A 20,272-nucleotide genomic window follows, 5' to 3' on the forward strand; every position below is an offset into this window, starting at 1 on the left:
GACCACACTGCTTTAATGCAAAAATTAAGATTATTTATTATATTTTAAACTCTGCTTAATACAAACATTTGTTATACAAGCAAGCATGAGCTGTGTGTATTATATTAAATACATATAAAAATAAATAAACATTTATATGAAACCTGTATGTATTTTTTACATCCATTTTTGTACATTATTATTGACAATATTCTTATGGAATTTCCCATCAAGGAAAAATTTCAATTGTTGCTATAACAGTGGTTCTCTTGTATTTTTACTAACAACATGCAGAGTTATTGTTACAGTAAACTCACCTGAGATTCTCAGCTCAATCAAACCTGCAAAATAAAATAAAGTAGATGAACACTTTGTGTCCATTTGGAACAAAAGCACTATATAAATAACATTATTATTAGTAAATGATTAAATATATATATATGGACCAGTAAGCATATGTTGGTGAAAAGTACAGAAAACATTCTGCACTGCAACAGATATAATCAATAGAATCACCTGTTACTGGATTTTTGCATGTTTAAGGAATATATGTAGTTTTAAATATTATTTATAGGAAATACTTTCCTGCCCTTAATTAAATAGTTGATTAAATAAGTAATTAAATTGGTAACAATATTAATACTTACACATTGCTGCAATGAACACGATGAAGGGCATGGTAGCAATTCACAGTACATGTAGAAAAATTCAATTTAGAGAAAAAAGTAAAAAGAAGTTAAGAGCGTTTCCTTCCTGCTACTTGCCCACAGTGTTATAATGCTTGAAAATTAGCGGTCTTAATTTTTTTTCTAATGAGACCACTGCGCTACCTGTTACTATTTCAAGTCACTGTGTAGAAACGTCATGGAAATATTAAAGTGAAACTTTATTAAATGTCTTTTTTTAGTTTAATGTTACCCTACTGATCATAAGATGTTTTGCTCTATCCATTATTTTTCTCTCTCATTTTGGGTAAAATAGATCACAAATTTGTGGAGTTTTTTTCCAGTTGGATTACACCTGTTTTAAAGCATAGCACATATATAAGTGCAAAGCAAAAAATTCTGCAGATATTAAAAACCTAGTTTCAAAATACTTCTGGATATCACATTTTGACCAACCCATTAATAAATGTGAATTTTTAATATTTTTCTCCTAAACTACTGCTGATTTGGCCCTGGTTTATGTGTTATGCAACTTGAAAATGCGAAGATTTATGTAATTCTATGATTTTCTGAACATTTACAATGCAATTATGCCGAACAATAGATGTGATTTTAAAGGGACACAAGTATTTGTTTTTTTCATTTGATAAATTAATTGCACTAACGGTGCATAATAGTCTAATTTATTTTTCTCAAAATTCAATTAATTTATTTTTTTTTATTTGTAAAAACATTTTTGATGTATTTACTCTCTGATGAAAGTTTTATATTGAATCATCCCACACTGTTTTAATGAGGTTATTGGGGCGAGTATTTATTATATTTAATTAAATTATATCTATGTAGCCAGTGTGAGTCTGTATATTTCTAAAGTACTTTTTAAGCACAGTGGTCAGGGTGTTAATGGACTCCTTGTCCATTATAAAGTAACAACGTGGATGTCAAGGTTGCCACTAATTAGTTTCCCAAATCCCCCCCCCCCCCCCTCCCCGCATCCAGGAATGTTTAGCAGAGCTCCGTCTCAGCGCAGTGCTGGTAATCTTTAGTAGCGGTACCGGTCCTTCACTGACTGAGGCAATTATGGTTAAGATAATTATCCTACCTTCACTGCCCTATGGTTGTTTACAAACTGTTTAAGGGGGGAGGGCTAAACTGTTTGTTTAATGCATTTGCACATGTTTTATAGGCAATAAACTTGGCAGCGCTGCACAGGCTGTCGTTTAAATTGAAACAAAATGGAAAAAGTCCCAAGCGCTGTCTGTCTTAACAATTTGAGTCTATTAAAGTGAGGTGCTGCCCTTGGGAGTCTGAATGTTCTCTCCCACATTCACAATATTCTAAGACAGTAAATAATTTCCTGGCGCTCCACCACTCTAAAAGCAATCCAACACTCTTAAGTAATACTTCTATGTATGGTTTTATTGCACAAACATATAATTCCTCTGGTTTGGGTAAAAATAAAACATAGATAAGTTGAATTTCAATAAGATCCGTTCCTATGGACTGTCATGAGCATATACTTTAAAGGGAACAAGTTCCTTGTTATCATCTAGTTCTCCGATATGTTTGTCTCATTTTAGGCCAATAGTAACATGTTGTGGCAGACATACAGTATACGGCTGTGTTTAATCCCCAGTGGTAAGTGTACAAGTGTCATTTAAATTGACATTTACACTGGCTATTTATTAATTACGTGCACCCAGAGCCGGATTAAGGTAATGGGCATTCTGGGCTATAGCCCAAGGGCCTCGAGCAGCTGGAGGCCTTAAAAATATTTTTTTTACTTAATAATGGCGGTGGATCTGGTTAAGGGCGGCCCTGCTACTCACTGTCACTGCCGTTGCCTCCCATTCATTCAAATTCGGCAGGCGCAGCTAACAGCAAATCTGATGCTGTTAGCTGCCCTGCTGTCAGTGCGAGCACGGGGCGCAGTGTGCTGCTTAGTGAGGAGGTCACATGAGACTATGACTCATAAGAAGAGCAGAGTTGATACATTGGGGGCGAATCATAACTGGGGTGGGTAGATACATTGGATGCAGGGGGGACGGGGTTCCTTTACAAATTAATGGGGGCCTCACAGTACCCTTAGCCTAGGGGCCTACATTGTCTCAATCCAGCCCTACGTGTACCTCCAATTTAAGAATGTGCCTCCCTGGCCACAGCATGTCAAGAAGAGGCCCTATCTCTGATGTTTGGAGACATAAATTCTCTTTTCAATGTTTCCAAAAAAATCACTGGTGCAATTCCTTGCCGGCCTTTACAAGAAGTATGAAACACATAAACATATTCATCTCTTGCAAAACTTAGTTATGTAAAAAAAACAGAATCATATGAAGTACATTAATGGCTACTGGACTCCAATTTGTAACCAAGATTGATTATTCAAACAATTCTATCTCAATAACTAAAGGAAAGTTACCAAACAATGGGATGGCTGATTATGCTTCACATAAATGGATCTATGTAGTAACCTTGATATCAAATTCTTATTAATCAATAGTGCATGACAATTACATAGAAATTGCTTTGAGCATATCTTCTAGCAAACACCATTTTAATTGCAATCTTTTCTCTGTCTTGTTCATTTCCTGTCAACTGATATGTTCTAAGGGTAAAAGAGGAGATGAACAGAAATGTTTATATGGTTTAGCTTTATGGAGCTGATTGACAAGTAACTAAAAAAAATAAACACTTAGCACCCTATGACAAACTTAAAGTGTGTTTATTGGGTTATTTTGATTATAATTAAATACATTTCCAGCTACAATAACAGAGTTGTACTTGTTCCCAGAAATGTGTTGTCCATTTATAGGTGATCCCAAATTCCTGACGACAATGGAAAACTCCTACAAACAGTATATATTTCACCTATCAATATCACATTAAGAAATTTGCTTATGGGTAAATAATGTTTCTGTTATTTCTCTCTTTGGCACATCACACACCAAACATGAGTATCATATATTATTTTTAATAGACAAAAAAGTCAACAGTAACATCTGCTAAAAGAAAGTATTGCGCTATAATAAAAAACAAAGCGCTAAAACCAAAATTGCAACTGAAACAGGTCAAATTGCTAGAAACCACATACATAAATGTTCCTCTTCACTGAAATATGTAGAAATTATATATAATTATAAAACTTATGGGCACAATGGTATATATGTCCTCTAACTTTACATCAGATGATCCTTGACTACACAGACATGTTGGAGATGTCTCTCCCAAAGTGGTGCTATACAATAGGTACAATATGGAATCTATAATTCCGTTGAGAAATTTAACATCTAGTTACACTGGTGTGGCGATATTTCGGCTTTTTGTAGGTGTTAGAAGTACGAAATAGACCTTGAGAGTCTTTAATGCCCGTTTACCATTGAACAGAATTATCTGTAAGCACAAACTCTTTAGTACAACGTTTATGTATATAGATCATACCTGTTTATGGCTGGACATCTGTAGGAAACAACCCAATCTCATCAGGTTTGAACTGAATAGCACAAAAAAGATTTTCATGCTACACTGTTGAAATCCAATGACGATGACAAGATGACGCAGTGGAGGGGTCCAGCCACAGACAGGGGCAGAAGTTACAGAACAGGTAAGTGCTATAATCACTCTATTAAAGAGAGTATTTAGAAAGTGGTTATAGATAGGATATGATTTATACATTATGATCTTTAAAAAAAATGGCTCTAAAACTCTTCCCATTGAAATGTGTGAAATTTCGGCACTTTTATACGGTACATGTCCCTAAATATAAGCACCATTTGCCTGTCCTGTTTCTACGTTTCATGTTACACAACACATTTAAAGGTAATATTTTTGATGCATTCACTGTCAGTACATAAAACATAATGATATATTTATTGTATAAAAACATTATACAGGGAAGGAGATGGTGGACTCTGCTCCAAGTGATGTGGGACAACCAGTAATGTGAAAGGTCTTCTCCAACCCTTACTGTCTTCTCCTTTACATTTCACCACGTTCCCCCATCACTTCACCTCTTCTGTCTCCTCCTTACTGGTCACAATATATTCCAAGCACATGATGCAGAAACCTTCAGGTCAGATGTGTTAATACAGGTAAGATGTGGGTTCAGAATAAAGCAGTGGGCAGTGTGAAATAGACGGTCTAGAAATAGAGTCCACGTCATCTGGTCAGTGGCTTCCTGTTAACTTCACCGCAGCGTACGTCACAGATGAATCATCCTAGACAATACAATGCTAAGGTTAAATAACAGCTTCTGCCCTATGTTTTGTAGACAAGTGATTTATCTACTATATAAATGCCTAGTGGCGTGTGTGGAAAAAAAAAACCAAGCTGCAGCACCACCTGCTGGGCAGAGTTATACACTGACCTATATATTTCTTGAAGGAGAAGTGACAGTTGGGAGTGGTTGGTGGTTGTCGGGGGTGACAGTGGGGAGTTTTTAACACCTTAAGTAGCTTGATGAAGGATGTGGCGATGAAGATGAAGGATGAGGTGATGGAGAAAAATGATGAGGTGGTGACATGTGGACAAAACCACGTTAAAAAAGGGGCGCTTGCGTCGGGAAGTAACGCTCTTCCCCTGAGGAGGCCTGGGCTAGGCCCAAATGCATGACAAGAACCTTTTTAACAGCTTAAGTAGCTTTATTTGACTAGAATGCATGAGTATCATGCACGGGTTAACTTGTATACATATATGCTCTCACTAAATACTGATGGAGGTAGCTGCTTTAGCACTAATGGTATGCTCCAGTCCTTGCCTAATAAATGACAATAGGCTGGAATAAACCACATTAATCCTCATCCCTAACGTAATACTCTATGTCAGTGCACAGCAACTAGAGACATTCGCCGATTAGCAATGAGCATCCGATCACCCCAGGGATGTAAAATGTAGTTGCTATAATTGCGCACTTATGTAATTAATAATTAATACTGGTGCTCCACATATATAATATTCTGTTTGTCAATTTATGACTATAACAGAATAGATCCAGATGCAACTATCGAAACATTAACAGTCACTATGTTTTATTACTAAGCCCATTTACCAATTTCTTTTATAAAGTCATCATGTACTTACTATCTTATGTTAATGCAGCCTAGAATTTATAGTAAGGTTGTTGTATTTCCCAGCAAATGTGTCCTACAGTCTAAGAGCAACGATGTTTTCTACACCGGCCAGGATCATAACTCGCAGGACTATTCTATTGGTCCATACAAAGGGGTTGTAGAAAGATTGAAGACATAAGACTAAGATAAAGCTGACCGAACACTGGCTAAATTAGTCATTGGGTCTGATCTTTGGCCGGTTGGATTTGGCCACATACTTGCATAGGCAAAGCTGATTATCACTGACCAACCACCTGACTCATTATCCTGTCTTTACTTACATAACATAGCAGAAAACAATAGCTAAGAATAAGTATTGAAAGCCTTCAACCCAATAACTTTGTTCCAAACATCTATATACAAAACAATGCAAAATATGTCTGTATGTCAATATGAATCTAAGGAATACTCACATTATTACTGGCTGCTGCTGATGAACATCAAAGAGAAAAAAGAGAACACAAACATTATTATTATTATTATTATTATTATTATTATTATATTGTATATGGCAATACAGAATTCTGCAGTGCCATATAGTGGGGAATACGACCACAATGAAAATGCAAGTAAATAAAAGTAATAATACAGGACATACAGGAATAACAAGATATGAAACATAATATTGTACAGAAGACATAATAGGTAAGGTATATAACAACCTACCCACCCTATTTCACATACCCATTGACTACACATAATGAAGGTAGAGACTTTTGGAGCTAACCCAACATTAAGAAGAATGCAACCAAATATTTGACTATGAAATAGTGACATTTTGAGAGAAGTCCCTAATTCCTAGTGATTAAATAGTCTTAATATTGGTTCAGGCAGCAAAATGGGTCCTTCTTGTAAGTAGTGTATAGAGGTCATCAGCAGCTATTTATATAGCGCCACTAATTCTGCAGCGCTGTACAGAGAACTCACTCACATCAGTCCCTGCCCCATTGGGGCATACAGTCTAAATTCCATAACACACACACAGACCGAGAGAGACCATGGTAAAAAAAATTAATAGCAGCCAATAAAACTATTAGTATGTTTTGGAGTGTGGGAGAAAACCGGAGCACCCAGAGGAAACCCACCGCAAACACGGGGAGAACATACAAACTCCTCACAGATAAGGCCATGGTCGGGAATCAAACTCATGACCCCAGTGCTGGGAGGCAGAAGTGCTAACCACTAAGCCACCGTGCTGCCAAAACCTATTTCTTAATCATTATAGTGTTCCCATCAGCTATACACAGTGGAAGGGTAGGGATGAGCCATTCCTTTACAATACACTTTGAGACATGATAGACATCACCATCCTACCTTTGCTTGGTTTCCAGACGGCCTCTTTCTAGCTTGGAAAAAATCTATTATTTCTAAATTCCTACCCATTGAACACTGTGATGTTTGAGTACAGCAAGTCCTTCCCATTTATAAATATCCCTGCTAGCACCATCAGTGTATGGGATTGCAGACTATCATTGCTTGCAACAAATAATTATAACTGTTACCATAAAAATGCTGACTACAACATGAACAGAGCAGTGTTGTATATTATGTTATCTTTACACCTTATCGCAGTGAGGTTTGACACGGAGAATATCATTTGTAGCAACTGGTGGAAATAATAATTAATAGATATTACTAGTTTCACACAGCCAAAGGTAATAATAGATACCTAAACAGCTTTACTATTTAATTAAGGGAATTTCATATTTTGGGTTTAATTCAGATATTTGGACAAGTGCAAAGTGGGGACAAGAAAAGTGGTTCTTGAGCTTACCCTATAGGTTATAAACAGCTTGCACGCAAAATATTCCAAGGTAACATTAATTAAAAGTGTCGGTCTGTTTTTATCATTAAACTAGAACTTTGCAAAATTGCAGGATAAATGCATTGGTTCAGGTCCGTAAACAATTACTAATACTAACCTTTAGGTAAGTGTTTAAAATGAAGGTGGGAGTAACAGACGTCTTCTTCCAGAGAGGGACTTGTCTCATCTACTGTGAAAGAATATATTACACACAGTCACATAATTATCAAGGCTGAGTGACAGACACAAGTAAGACAAACTAAACTTCTTAATCATTGCAGATCAATAAGAAGCAAAACATTCCTCCGAGAAGACATTTGCATTTGTCCACAACAGGGAGGGGAGGATCTCTGAACTCAAAAATGTAATATTTCTGATTTAACATAAGCCATGAAAGTATTCCCTATAATAGCCAGAACCATCTATATGGCAGAATATTCCGCATCTCTTCTGCATTAACATTTAAACCAGTGGCGGAACTATCATTGGTGCGGCAGGGGCTGTGCACCGGGGCCCATGGAGATACTGGGGCCTGCTGAAAGGCAGATGCTGAGGATTGGGGGCCCAGGTTCCCACCTACCCGCCTCCATGCACCGGGGACCAAAGCTCGCTAGTTCCCCCTGTGAATTAAACATAAAGGGCCTAAATCATTAAGGAGAGCAAAACATAAAAAAGGAGTAACATTTGCACCTGGGCAAAACCATGTTGTATTGGAGGGGGAGGTAAATTTAAAATGTGGGGACAGATTTATAGTTTGAGTAGGACATATCCTAGATCAACTTTAAATCTCAGTGTACAAATAAGCTATCAAGTATTTGTGTGCTAGATGAAAAAACAGCCAGTATTTAACTTATGTGCAAAATAATAAACTAATGTGCACCCCTTGCATTGTAACATGGTTTGTCCCAGAGAACATTTACTCCTTTCAGGCCCAAATTGTCTACGTTGCTGATGAAATCTGATGTCAATGTTTCTACAACCTCCCATCATTATTCATCCCCCATGTATAGATCTTCATTGCAACTTACAGTTAGGAGTGCAGGAAACAACTGCTACTCACAGAGCCATCAATCATATTCTGTACAGCATATAAATGCTCTGTTGTATAGTAATAGGGCTGGCTGAATCGATTCCCCTTTATGTGGAAGTTCAGGTAGAGTTTGTCCAAAAGTCAATCCCTACAAAGTCTTCAATGGTGCCCACATATAATGCACACAAGATAAAACTTATGAAATAGATCCAATAAATATTCTAGTGCTTGTAGTACTATAACACTTGCTCTTTACTCAAAGTAGTTGGTGAGGATATATATACTACCACTAGTAGTAGTGATTGTCGGCACTCATGACTTATCATATCTCCTGCCTCCGGAGGCGTAGGCCCTTTCCTTTCCATATCTCCTGTTCTGGGTGTTTAAGTCTTATACTTGATAGTAAATCAAAGATAGAAACTCACAGTTACCTGCTGGTGAGTTTGTTGGATGTGCCTCTTCATATAAAGGGAGTGACGTAGATCCTTTATTTTTATGTTTACAGACAAGTAGGACAGAGATGAGGCATACGAGCACTAGAGCCCCGATTATGGCCCCAACAAGTACCGGTGTAGTCACTGGGAATCTTTTCTCTGCAGGAAAATAGGGCAGAAGAGTTAGTGTTTTTGACAATTCAACTGTTAACTAGTCACATATCATATCATGTTTTATAGCATAGACAGTTACAGCAAAGCATTTCCATAATTATAGAATTTTATTTGCTCTAATTATATACAAAACAGTCCCATACCAGTGTCATACTGACTTCTTGCAAATAAAATGTATTTATTTATTGTAGAAGTACCAATGTCATAGGCAAACTAGTACCTGGAACCCCCCCTCCAAGCCTACACATGGTTCTGCTTCAAAAATAGAGAGCTGTATGCACCTAACAGTAGTGCATGCAGCATTGCCCCTGTATATTATGGGGATAGGGAGAGTTGGAGAGCAGCCAAGCACTGTCTAATATTATAGCCATGCCCCAATGCATGCTGGTCACGCCCACTGGCGGGGTGGTATGGAAACCCCCCTCTACAAATCCTGCATTTTCCACTGAATGTTTCATGGAAAAGCACCTTCATCAGGGTGACATATTATGACATTATGGGCAGCTATCATTTATACATAGGTGAATTAGTGGGAATTATGGTATAATTTTCCCTCGCTATTTGTTTGTATTCTTGATAGAAAGTCGTGTTTGTTAATCACGCCCTATTCACACTTTTTACATTTGCATTTGTGCAAGTATGTATTTACATCAATGGCCACGCCAGTCCTTTCTACCATTAAATAAAGCACAAAACTCTGCAGGTAACATCATTTATAGCCCTGTATCAATACTATTCTACTGTACACATCTATACTGGTTATATATAAACACAATCACAAAATTGCAATACGTGGGTTTAATATAATACTTGTGTATTATTTCCTGAGTCAAATTAATACCCATCTGGTTGGACAGAGACAGAGTGCATGAGAAACACATTCCAACTTTCCAATTTTTAAACCAGTATTATCTTACAACTGGAAAATCCAGAAACATTCTTTTTTGAATTTAACATTCAAGGATTTTTTCATATTTGTTGAGTTTTCTGAGCGACCACGTTGGGAACTTCACAAAATGTTTTAGGAGATGTAAATCCTACAAGAAAATTTAGAAGGGCAATAGGAAAAAATGCACCACCCCATATGAAGTTTAAAGGGGGAAAGAATCAAAAAATGTAGTTTTCGATTTCTCTTCTAAAGTTCTCATGACTCTACAAGTGGAAGTACTTAGAAAATAACTTAGGACCTGATTCATTAGTGATCTTATCTGCCGTTTTTTGCTTATCTTAATCAAATCCACTCTGTGCATGCTCAGAAAAGGGAGATAAGAAGCAAAATCCACTCCGTAAATGAAGAATTTCTTAAGTTAAGATGAAAATCCATCTTAACTTCACTCTTATCTCCCCGTTTCTTCTTAAAAATTAGCGTCTTAACTTTTGCACAAGATAAGATCACTAATGAATAAGGCCCTTAGTTCTTGTCTGTTTCAGAAATTCTCCCGTTTGGATCTAAAAGTAAACTTAATTTTACCTGAGAGTCTAATCAAACCATGCAGTCTAGTATAAGGAATTTGAAACAATTTGTTCCTCTCGGCTGTTTTCCTGTAACTGAGAACTGTACTTGGGTTGTTATCAATGAAGATGCTTCAAATTGCACAGATACTAAGACAACTTCATAAGAAAACCTGCTTAGAAAAACCTGCTGGGTTAAATATTTAATGTAATTTGCTGAATATAATTTCACATTCCTGAATGTGAGTAAAAACAATGCCTACATTTTCCTTTAGAAAACAAAATTCAATTTTTGGTGTAGCCTAACATTACATTTCTAGATCTCTTTCCTCAAACTCATTTAATTTTAATGTATAAGTCCAGTATTAGACGCTCACCTTGTTTTATATGAATCTGTATATACGACACATCACTCGTCTTCCTCACACTCCCGGTGGAAGTTCTCACATCACAGGTATAATTCCCAGAATCCTCCAGCTGAGCTGACGAAACTCTGTATGTATCAGATACACTGAATTCCTGCACAATCCGACCATCTCTGTAGAAGGCAAATTGCAGTTCTGTGGTGTCTCTGAGAGGAGCGAGTGTTGTGTTACATCTCAGGGTCATGTCATCACCTCCGATTATTGTGTCCGGAATTATTTTTATTTCTGGATATGAAAACAGCTCTAGAAGAGGAAATTATATACTTTCAAATTTACTTTCTAGGATCAAGGAGCTAATTACAGTATCATAAACTAATGATAGTACATAATAAAATAAATAAAGAGTGGTTTTGGAAAGGTAACACAGCAATTACTGTCAAGCTTCACAACGTATACAACAAATACCGCAGTTAATGAAAGTATATATATTTGCCTAAAAGAAGTATCTGTAAGGAAAATAAATACAAATGATTAAAATTAATATTCTAAATATCTCACAAAAAGTTTATAAAGGAGAAGACCATGAAAGTTAGTGACAAATAGAATGTGGGGCGTCTATTAAGCTAATCTGGCCTCCCCCTTGCAACTGCTAAAGCTCCTCACATCTATAGACTATCTATAGATTTGCCTAAAACCAACCCCTTCTCTATCACTATTGCACACGGTTGGATAACACCAGGGGGTAAATGTATCAAGCTGCGAGTTTCTGGCAGGTTTGAAAAGTGGAGGTGTTGCCTATAGCAACCAATCGGATTCTAGCTGTCATTTTGTAGAATGCACTAAATAAATGATAACTAGAATCTGATTGGCTGCTATAGGCATCATCTCCACTGCCGGAAAAATATTAAATATATTAAATATTAAATAACTTGTTTGGTTAAATTTAGATGTTTATCCTTTTTTTTTATCGAGTGTACTCCATTCTAATCAGAATTGATATTATAAGTAATTCAAAAAGGTTTTATTAGGGCTGTGAATGTTAGGGCAATTTGTAAAATTTAAAACAAATGGCCTACAAACTCTAATTAATAACGGTGTCAAATGTGTAAAAAAACAAAACATTGAAAGGAGAAATCAGTGAGCCAAGTAGTAAATGTGACTCATGATTCACTGATGAATCCCAATTTAATTGGTATCAATTGCAATAAGAAAAAATTGCCGCGTTTCGCAAATTTTAAGTCTGCATTCGAGCAGTTTGGTACAAATATAATTTGTGATGTACATCTCTATTCACCTAGTCAGACCTATAGATTTGCCTACGGCCAATCTGCTCACGACCTGCAACAGTTGGCCTTTCTACACCCATATTTGATTGAAACAGCATCCACTGATAAATCTGGTTCCTCTAAAGGTCCACAAAGCGAGTCAAAAACAAATAAAGAAAGGGGTGTCACTAATTCAAGGCTACAAAAAAAATCTAACAGCGCATCCTTTATTAGAAAATACGGACTTGATTGCAGTTGTCTAACCTATATGTTGTATGCAGTAATTTTGACACTCAACAGGAACCAGTTTTGGACACTTGTCTATAGGAGAACATTACTGGCTTCTGAAATGGGTTTATTGGTATTATATGGTATTATATTATATTATGAATGGCATTAATAAAAGAGTTGGGGGGATACAATTAAAAAGAAAGACAAGACAATGCTTAAATGTTGCCTTTAGAGATGATCTAATACAATCTATGTGTAGTTTAATAACTCTTATGCATGTAAATGTATTAATTACTGGAATTACAATATTTACCTTGGACAAAGATAAACGTCTCATCCATTATGTCATTAATGGCTACTTTCTTTGTACATTGGTATATCCCTGCCATAGATGCGTTTACAGATGGAATATATAGAATATTTTGTTTAGGCTGTGCATATTTATTATCTGTATGGAAATATGTCTCTACTTCATCTTGATAAGTAGGCCGACTGTGACATCTTAGCGTCAATGGGTCTCCTTCAAATATATAGGGGGGCGCTTGCAGAATGAGAGAGGCTGAAAATAGAAATGATAAAACAGATATTAGTGTAAATTATAATCCAGGGTCCTGGTCTGATGTACATTGTTTTCCTGAATGTCATACCGTTTCATGTATATATATATATATTTATATATGTACATATGTATATTTGGAGGCCAAGTCAACACCTTGAACTCTTTGTCGTGTTCCTCAAACCATTACTGAACAATGTTTGCAATGTTACAGGGCACATTATCCTGCTGAAAGAGGCCACTGCCATTAGGGAATACCGTTGCCTTTAAGGGGTGCCTTGTATACATTAAAATGGGAGATTGTTTAGGTATGTGGGAAAAGCTTCCCAGAGCATGTATCACAGCAGACTAATTAGGAGCTGCACCTGAGTGGTGTCTGTAGAAGGCTGCGGCTATGCCTCAATCACTCTCTGACCTGGGGAAGAGGCTGGATGCCCCCTGAAATACTATAAGTGGTGAGCAACTATATGTGTTTGATTTGTGTGTGGGACTTGAGGTCCATCACAGGACAGAGGGTCTACGTGAAACGTTTAGTGAGTGCCGTACAGACAAGGCTATTTATTTCAGTTTTTTTTGTTTTGGATATGCTTAGTAAAACTGGCTGAGGTCAGTTGCACAAAAAACCCTCAAATTATGTGATTCATTGCTGCTATTCGTTACCATATACCCCAGGAGATGGCACCTATGCCCCTAATTAACTCACAATATGTCTATATGTATTTTTAAGGTTTGCCCTTCAAAAATAGTGAATATATAGTAAATACATTCTGCTTTATAGTCTATGATGTAAGCATACAACATAAAGCTTCATTTAGGCAGTTTGTTGCCATATTGTTCCACCAGGTGGCTAAATCATCTCCCCGCCATTTCCTTTGTTTGTTACTGTGTCGTCAGAGAACCTCTGTGGACATTGCTAACGCACAGGTTTTCCCAGTGCACGTTTGTTACATTTTTTAACCCATACTGATATTTATTATAATAATTTAAGACCCATTTACATTTGTTTGAAGATTTATTTCTTAGGTTCTTGTTACGGGGAGGAATATGGGAAAAAGCTAAGGATATCAGTCCACGAAAAAAGCTTGAAATAGAGGCGGCAACATGCCGGTAAGAATGCACATGGAATTGCACATGCTGCTAATGTTTCAGGAAGAATGAAGAAAGGTGAAGTTAGGAGGATCAATAAGGCCTTCAAACTGCAAAAACAGTTGTAAAACTACGCCCAGACAGAACAGACTGCTCAAGAAAATTGCAACTGGGAACTGATAATTGCCAGGAAAACGTGTGATGATGATGTGGAAGGAATAGATAACGTTTCTTTAAAAATGGTTTGGAGGCGCTTTGCAGAGTTTGGGTTTAGAGCTTGTTGACCATTCAAGAAACCGAAGCCAACATCGGCAATGAGGAAAATACACCTAGCATGGGCCAATAAATAAAAAATAAGTTTATATGAAAAATACTTTATATAAATACTTTATATAAAGTATTAAATATGTGTATGTAATAACTCACCATATGAATTAACATCCAATCTGACAGGGTAACTTAAATCCTCAGTTCCTGCTGAGCATTGATAATCCCCACTGTCCATCTCTGCTGCATTTATGATTGTTATATGCTGGTTTTGATCTTTATTAATTTTTTCCTTGTTTTTGTACCAATAATATCGCTGGGTTCCTTGTGCCGTAGATCCCACATCACACGTTAGAGTCACTGTTTCCCCAGGAAATATCTCTCTCCAGTTAGGAGTAAAAGTCATAACAGGTCTGACTGCAGAACCTGCAAAATAACACATTTTAGAAGTAGATACACATACCTCACAATGTCACAAATAACCAAGGAAAGACATTTATGATGTGTTATAATGATAATATCAATAAACATGAGACATATCAAAGAATAGTTAACCGAAGATAAAAAGGGAGCAGTGTATACAATGCACATCTGACGTGATAAACTGAGACAAGAAAGGTTCTGTTTTTGCGAAAACTGCATCATTTTTACTCTACAGAAATTGGGTATCCAGTATAATGTTACTGTTATATAGTCTTTACCAGCTTAATTTTGTCCTTTATTCATTCCGTTACAGCAGTGGTGGTGACATACACCAGCTGAACACACTTAAGCAATATTTCTTTATCTCTGATATTTCTATGTCTTTGATACATTGCCCAGACTCTCACTGCCCAAGGCGGTCAGACAAAGCATTAAATCTGATTTGTCCTTGGGGGAGAATATACATTTCACTTGGGCCTGATTTTCTTAGGGTTTTGTGTCCCACGTTGGTCAGGGTAGCACTGGCATAACTTTATGATAGGGAGAACTCACACTTAGGATCACCCTGTTAAATTGTTACCAGCCCAGCCTTTGATGACCCTCATCGTTGTACTACAGCAGTAGCCAGCTCACCCGGATTATGACAAGGTTCCAGATATGACATAGACTACATCACAGAATTTTATGTTGGTCTCAATGACCAGATAAATGATGACCTGATGCGCATAGATCCTCCTGAAGATCCAGAGCAGTTCTTCTCAATGTGTGAAGCAATGATGGGAAGAAGAAGAGAACATCAGATCTCTACAGCATCTCTCTCTTCTTATTGCCAAAATTCTACCACTACTGAGCCAGATATTACTGAGGAAGAACTCATGCAGATTGGTGGGGTCCATGAAGGTCCATGGGGTGTCATCTAGATGCTGACAAATCTTCCCCTTTCATCATTTTTAGTATACAAACCTCAGTAACTATTCCAAAATGTATATGTCCCTGATTCTTCAAGCTAAGTTATCCATACCAGCTATTGCTGACTCAGCTTCTATGGGAAATTCATGGACAAATAATCTGCAAAATAGTACAAGATTTCCATTGTCCAGAAAGATTCTCCAATCCCTCTAGAGACTATGGATGGGTGTCATGCTTTTGGCCTTTGCACTAATTGGTTAGATGGGGTTTAACATTATATATAGTTCATTTGGAAACATACCTCCTTTTAATTAACATTTGGGGACATTTATTTTTCTCCTAAGATAGATTTAACAGAACAAAAAAGTATATATTAGTATAATAAGCTCTAGCCTAACAAATACTGTTAGTTAGATACACTATAGAAAAGTGTACCTAACTGTATCTTAATCTAAGGATTCTAATCCTCAGCTGATGGAAATCATATGAATTAAGTCCCACTACTGTTCTTGTACCGGACATTGGCAGATGCCACAATAGCGAGAGACAGCCATTTTCAGAGGACTGTCTATGAAACAGAAGATTGTTCAGATCCAGATACCATTAGATACACCCTGCTGCGTAAGGTATCTAACCAATGAAATGTGTTAAGCAAGCACTTCTATTAGCAAAATGGACCCTTTTGGGTCTAATAATTCTAGAAGAGAAAAATTCCACTTTAATATTTCTATTATATTTTTTTTAAACATACAACATCAATTCATAGCATAGAAGTATAACAATCTAAAATATGTATCTATTTCACATAAATACAGTGCAGGTATACACAGAATATAGATAACAGAGCTTTAATAAGTATTAATAAGTATTTCACATCATCTATATGGATATCAGCCATTTAGTGTAAAAAAGTCATTATTTAAGCAATATAACTCACCCTTAGAATGAACATACAGTCTGGCAGGGTAACTAAACACACCAGTTCCAGTCCAACAGTGATAGTCCCCACTGTCATTCTCCTCTGCAGATGTTATTGTAAATTTCTGTTCGTTTATCCTCATCATTTTATTGTTTTTATACCAGTAGAAGTATTTATAGTATTCATTGGATTTTCCACTAGATCTCACGTTACACGATAGAGTCACTGAATCGCCTTTGAACACTTTTTCCCAATTAGGAGTTAAGATCACAACAGGTCTGACTGCGTCACCTATAAATCAATACATTATTAGAATAGATGGACAGTACGCACCTTGCAACATTTTCAAGAGCCAGTGAGGAATATTTTAAATTTTTAAATAAAGTATGTTTAAAGTAAGTTAAATGAAGTATTTCTTTTCTGGTTCACTTCCTACTTATCGAACTGCTCGTTTAGTATTTCAACCCCTGCTAAATCCTCCTCTCTACTCCCACTATCTTTTGGGGTCCCACTCTGTTCATGGTCCTTAACTTTTCTCACTGTACACCTCTTCACTTGGGGCACTAATTCGCTCATTTGGCCTTCAATACCACCTCTACGATGATAACACCCAATCTAGATCTCTTCCTCTGACCTCTCCCCTTCTGTACTATCTTGCGTAACCAACTGTCTTTCTGCTACCTCCACATGGATGTCCCAACGCTACCAAAAGCTCAACATGTCCAAAACAGAGCTTATTATCTCCCCTCCTGCCAGAGTCACTACCTGACCTCAAATCTCCCTCTATGTCAATTACGCCACAATTTTCTCAGTCTCCCAAGCACGCTGCCTTGGTGTCACACTTGACTTCATCATCTGCTTTATTCCTCACATCCAGACTCTCTTCCAGTCCTGTCGACTCCACCTTAAAAACATTACCAGAATACGCCTTTTCTTACTCAACATGTTACCAAAACTTTTATCAATTCACTCATCATCTCCCGTCTTGACTACTGCAACCTCCTTCTATCTGGTATTCCTTACACCCGGTGGTAATCGAGTTATCAGTGCTGTAAACACCAACACTGTTTACTCCTACATAATTGTTCCGATAGTGAACAGAGCAACATAGAAAAAATAACTACTTACCAGTAAATATGTCCCTCTCCCCACACTTCAACTTCCTCCAACTGTGTCTGTTTCGTTCACCCACCCTTAGGATGTAAGCTCGAATGAGCAGGGCCTTCTTCCCTCTTTTCTCCACACCTGTTCTTCTACTCCGCCTCTACTGCATTGACCTAACTGGAGTTTCTGAAGCATTGATATTTTTTGTTTATTGTTCTGTACTGTTATACCCTGTATAGTCTACTGTTTGCTTTGTGTACGGCGCTGCGGAAATCTTGTGGCGCCTAACAAATAAATGATAATAATAAATGATAATAATAATAATAATAAAGGGACACAGAGGAAATACAAAGAGAGGACATTGCGACACTACCAAATGATGTTAGTTGCGTGCGCGACTTGTTAATTTCGGCTTTTAAAGCGGCAATGCACAGACCCAGGTAAGTATCACCTTTGAGTTAGGGTTTAGGGTTAAGATTAGTCTTAGTGTTAGGGGTTAGGGTTAGGGGTTAGGGTTAGGAATAAAATTAATATTACCGTAGTCCGTGAGTTGCCACTTTAGAAAAAAAAAAGTCATGCATGCAACTGACATCATTTGGAAGTGTCGCGAGGTATTCTCATCGGATTTCCTCTGTGTATTTATACTGGTAAGTACTTATTTTTTCTATGTCGCTCTGTTCATTATCGGAAAATAATTATGTAGGACTAAATAGTGTCGTGTTTACAGCACAAATAACTCATACTACACCCATATTCCTCCAGAATCCAATTCAAATTACTCACCTTTACCTACAAAGCCCTCAACAACTCTACCCCTGCATACATCTCAAATCTCATATCAAAATGCTCTTCTTCTTGCCCTCTAAGATCTACCTCTGACCTGTGCCTTGTCTAGTCTCTGGTAACCACCTCTCACTCCTGCCTACAAGACTTCTCCCGTGCTGCTCCCCACTTATGGAATTCCCTACCACGCTCAATCAGACTTTCCCACAGCCTTCAAATCTTTAGAGGCTCTTTGAAAACCCATCTCTTTTTTAGAGGTGACCTTATACCTGATAACACTACTCACACTAATGCACCCTCACAGCTATCCCAATCTCCACTCTGAGCCACACTAGCTCCACTTAGAATGTAAGCTCTCTAATGAGCAGGGTCCTCCATACCCATTGTTTTCATGTTTCCATTTATTTTATCTGCCTTGTATGTCCGTGTTTTATGTATGTCCTGTGTTCAGTACTGTGCAGTGCCGTGGAGCACTGTGGCGCTTTACAAATCTACGATAATAAATTATAATAACAAGCCTGCATAATATTCCACAAGCGAACATTACAAAGCAGATTGAGAGTGTGCAGTACTCACAATAATTTAATAATTTAAATAGGTGGTAATATTCAACAAAATATTTTTAACACATGGCATAAAGGGAAGATCCAAAATTTTCTTGTGTCCTCTTGGTGAGCAGATTCAACCAATCAGCAACCTGGTAGTTGTGTGAACTGATTCAAGCCCATTCCCATCTTTCTGTCTGGTTGGCAATGCTAATCAAATTAAAGTTTAATAGACTCATTCAGTTTTAAACAACAAGTTTAGGTCTTGGTTTTTTTTGTTTTTTTTTTAATGTTTGTTTTGCCAAAAATTGTGTTTAGTGTTCTTAGGCCAAACTGCATTGTAAGTTTTCTTATTTATATGGGACTTTTCTTGATACAGGTGTTTTTTAAACAAGGAAGCATGATCTATGTTTATTTTATTCACACAGATATCAAAAGAAATAAACAATGTATAGACATCTGTATGTGTTTCTTATATCCATTATTGCATGTTATTATTGACACTATTCTCATGGAATTTCCCATCAATTAATTTGTAAAAAAAATAAATGTTATTGCAAATTTAGTTGTTTTATTGTATTTTCTTATATAGTTGTTTTTACAGTAAACTTACCTGAGATTCCCAGCTCAATCAATGCTGCAAAACAACAAACAAACATGATATAACACATTTATTAAAAAGAATATGCACAATACAGGGCCACATATTTTTTTTAGATAGTAAACTATACTGAGTGCAATATCTGGTAGGTAGCCTACAATGCAGACTTAATTCTCTGGTGGCTAGTGAACAAAACAGGCTTTATTTAAAAATGTACCTGATGTGTCCAATAACTACAATTAGTCTGAACCATAATAGAAAACTCCAGTTTCTCTCCTTCTTTGAACTGTAATTTAGCTGTTAGAGACCCAACACGAGGAGTGTCAGCATATTGTACCTTAGGATGATAGATGTTCCAGTTTTAGATGCAATGTTGACACCACTGTGCAAAAGGGTAACAGCCTATCTTGTAACACCAGCACCCATTGAGCATGGAGATGTAGATATAGACTGTACATACATTTTCCTATCTCACTGCCCTGAGAGACTACAGAGAGCTTTCTGTGCCTTACACAACTAACCACACACACAAATCTGATTGGCTAGATTTCTTCATTTTTTTAATTTGAACTAAT

The 20,272-nt window shown here is 37.0% G+C and overlaps 1 protein-coding gene and 1 long non-coding RNA gene across 2 annotated transcripts; both read right to left on the reverse strand.

The window, feature by feature from the left end:
* Positions 1 to 4,421: 4,421 nt before the first annotated feature.
* On the reverse strand, positions 4,422 to 9,132 carry LOC142108167 (uncharacterized). Its single transcript, XR_012680112.1, has 4 exons — positions 9,015 to 9,132; positions 7,672 to 7,743; positions 6,163 to 6,179; positions 4,422 to 4,858 (listed from the first exon to the last, which is right to left on the reverse strand). It is a non-coding gene; the product is annotated as an uncharacterized LOC142108167 (long non-coding RNA).
* A 1,028-nt stretch (positions 9,133 to 10,160) lies between these two features.
* On the reverse strand, positions 10,161 to 16,949 carry LOC142108391 (Fc receptor-like protein 4). Its single transcript, XM_075192014.1, has 5 exons — positions 16,683 to 16,949; positions 14,573 to 14,839; positions 12,818 to 13,063; positions 11,021 to 11,311; positions 10,161 to 10,228 (listed from the first exon to the last, which is right to left on the reverse strand). The coding sequence occupies exons 1-5, from the start codon at positions 16,807 to 16,809 to the stop codon at positions 10,161 to 10,163; spliced, it is 999 nt and encodes a 332-aa protein (XP_075048115.1). The 5' UTR covers positions 16,810 to 16,949.
* Positions 16,950 to 20,272: the final 3,323 nt, after the last annotated feature.

The sequence above is a fragment of the Mixophyes fleayi genome, chromosome 12 (assembly GCF_038048845.1).
Source record: "Mixophyes fleayi isolate aMixFle1 chromosome 12, aMixFle1.hap1, whole genome shotgun sequence".
NCBI classification, from domain to species: Eukaryota; Metazoa; Chordata; class Amphibia; order Anura; family Limnodynastidae; genus Mixophyes; species Mixophyes fleayi.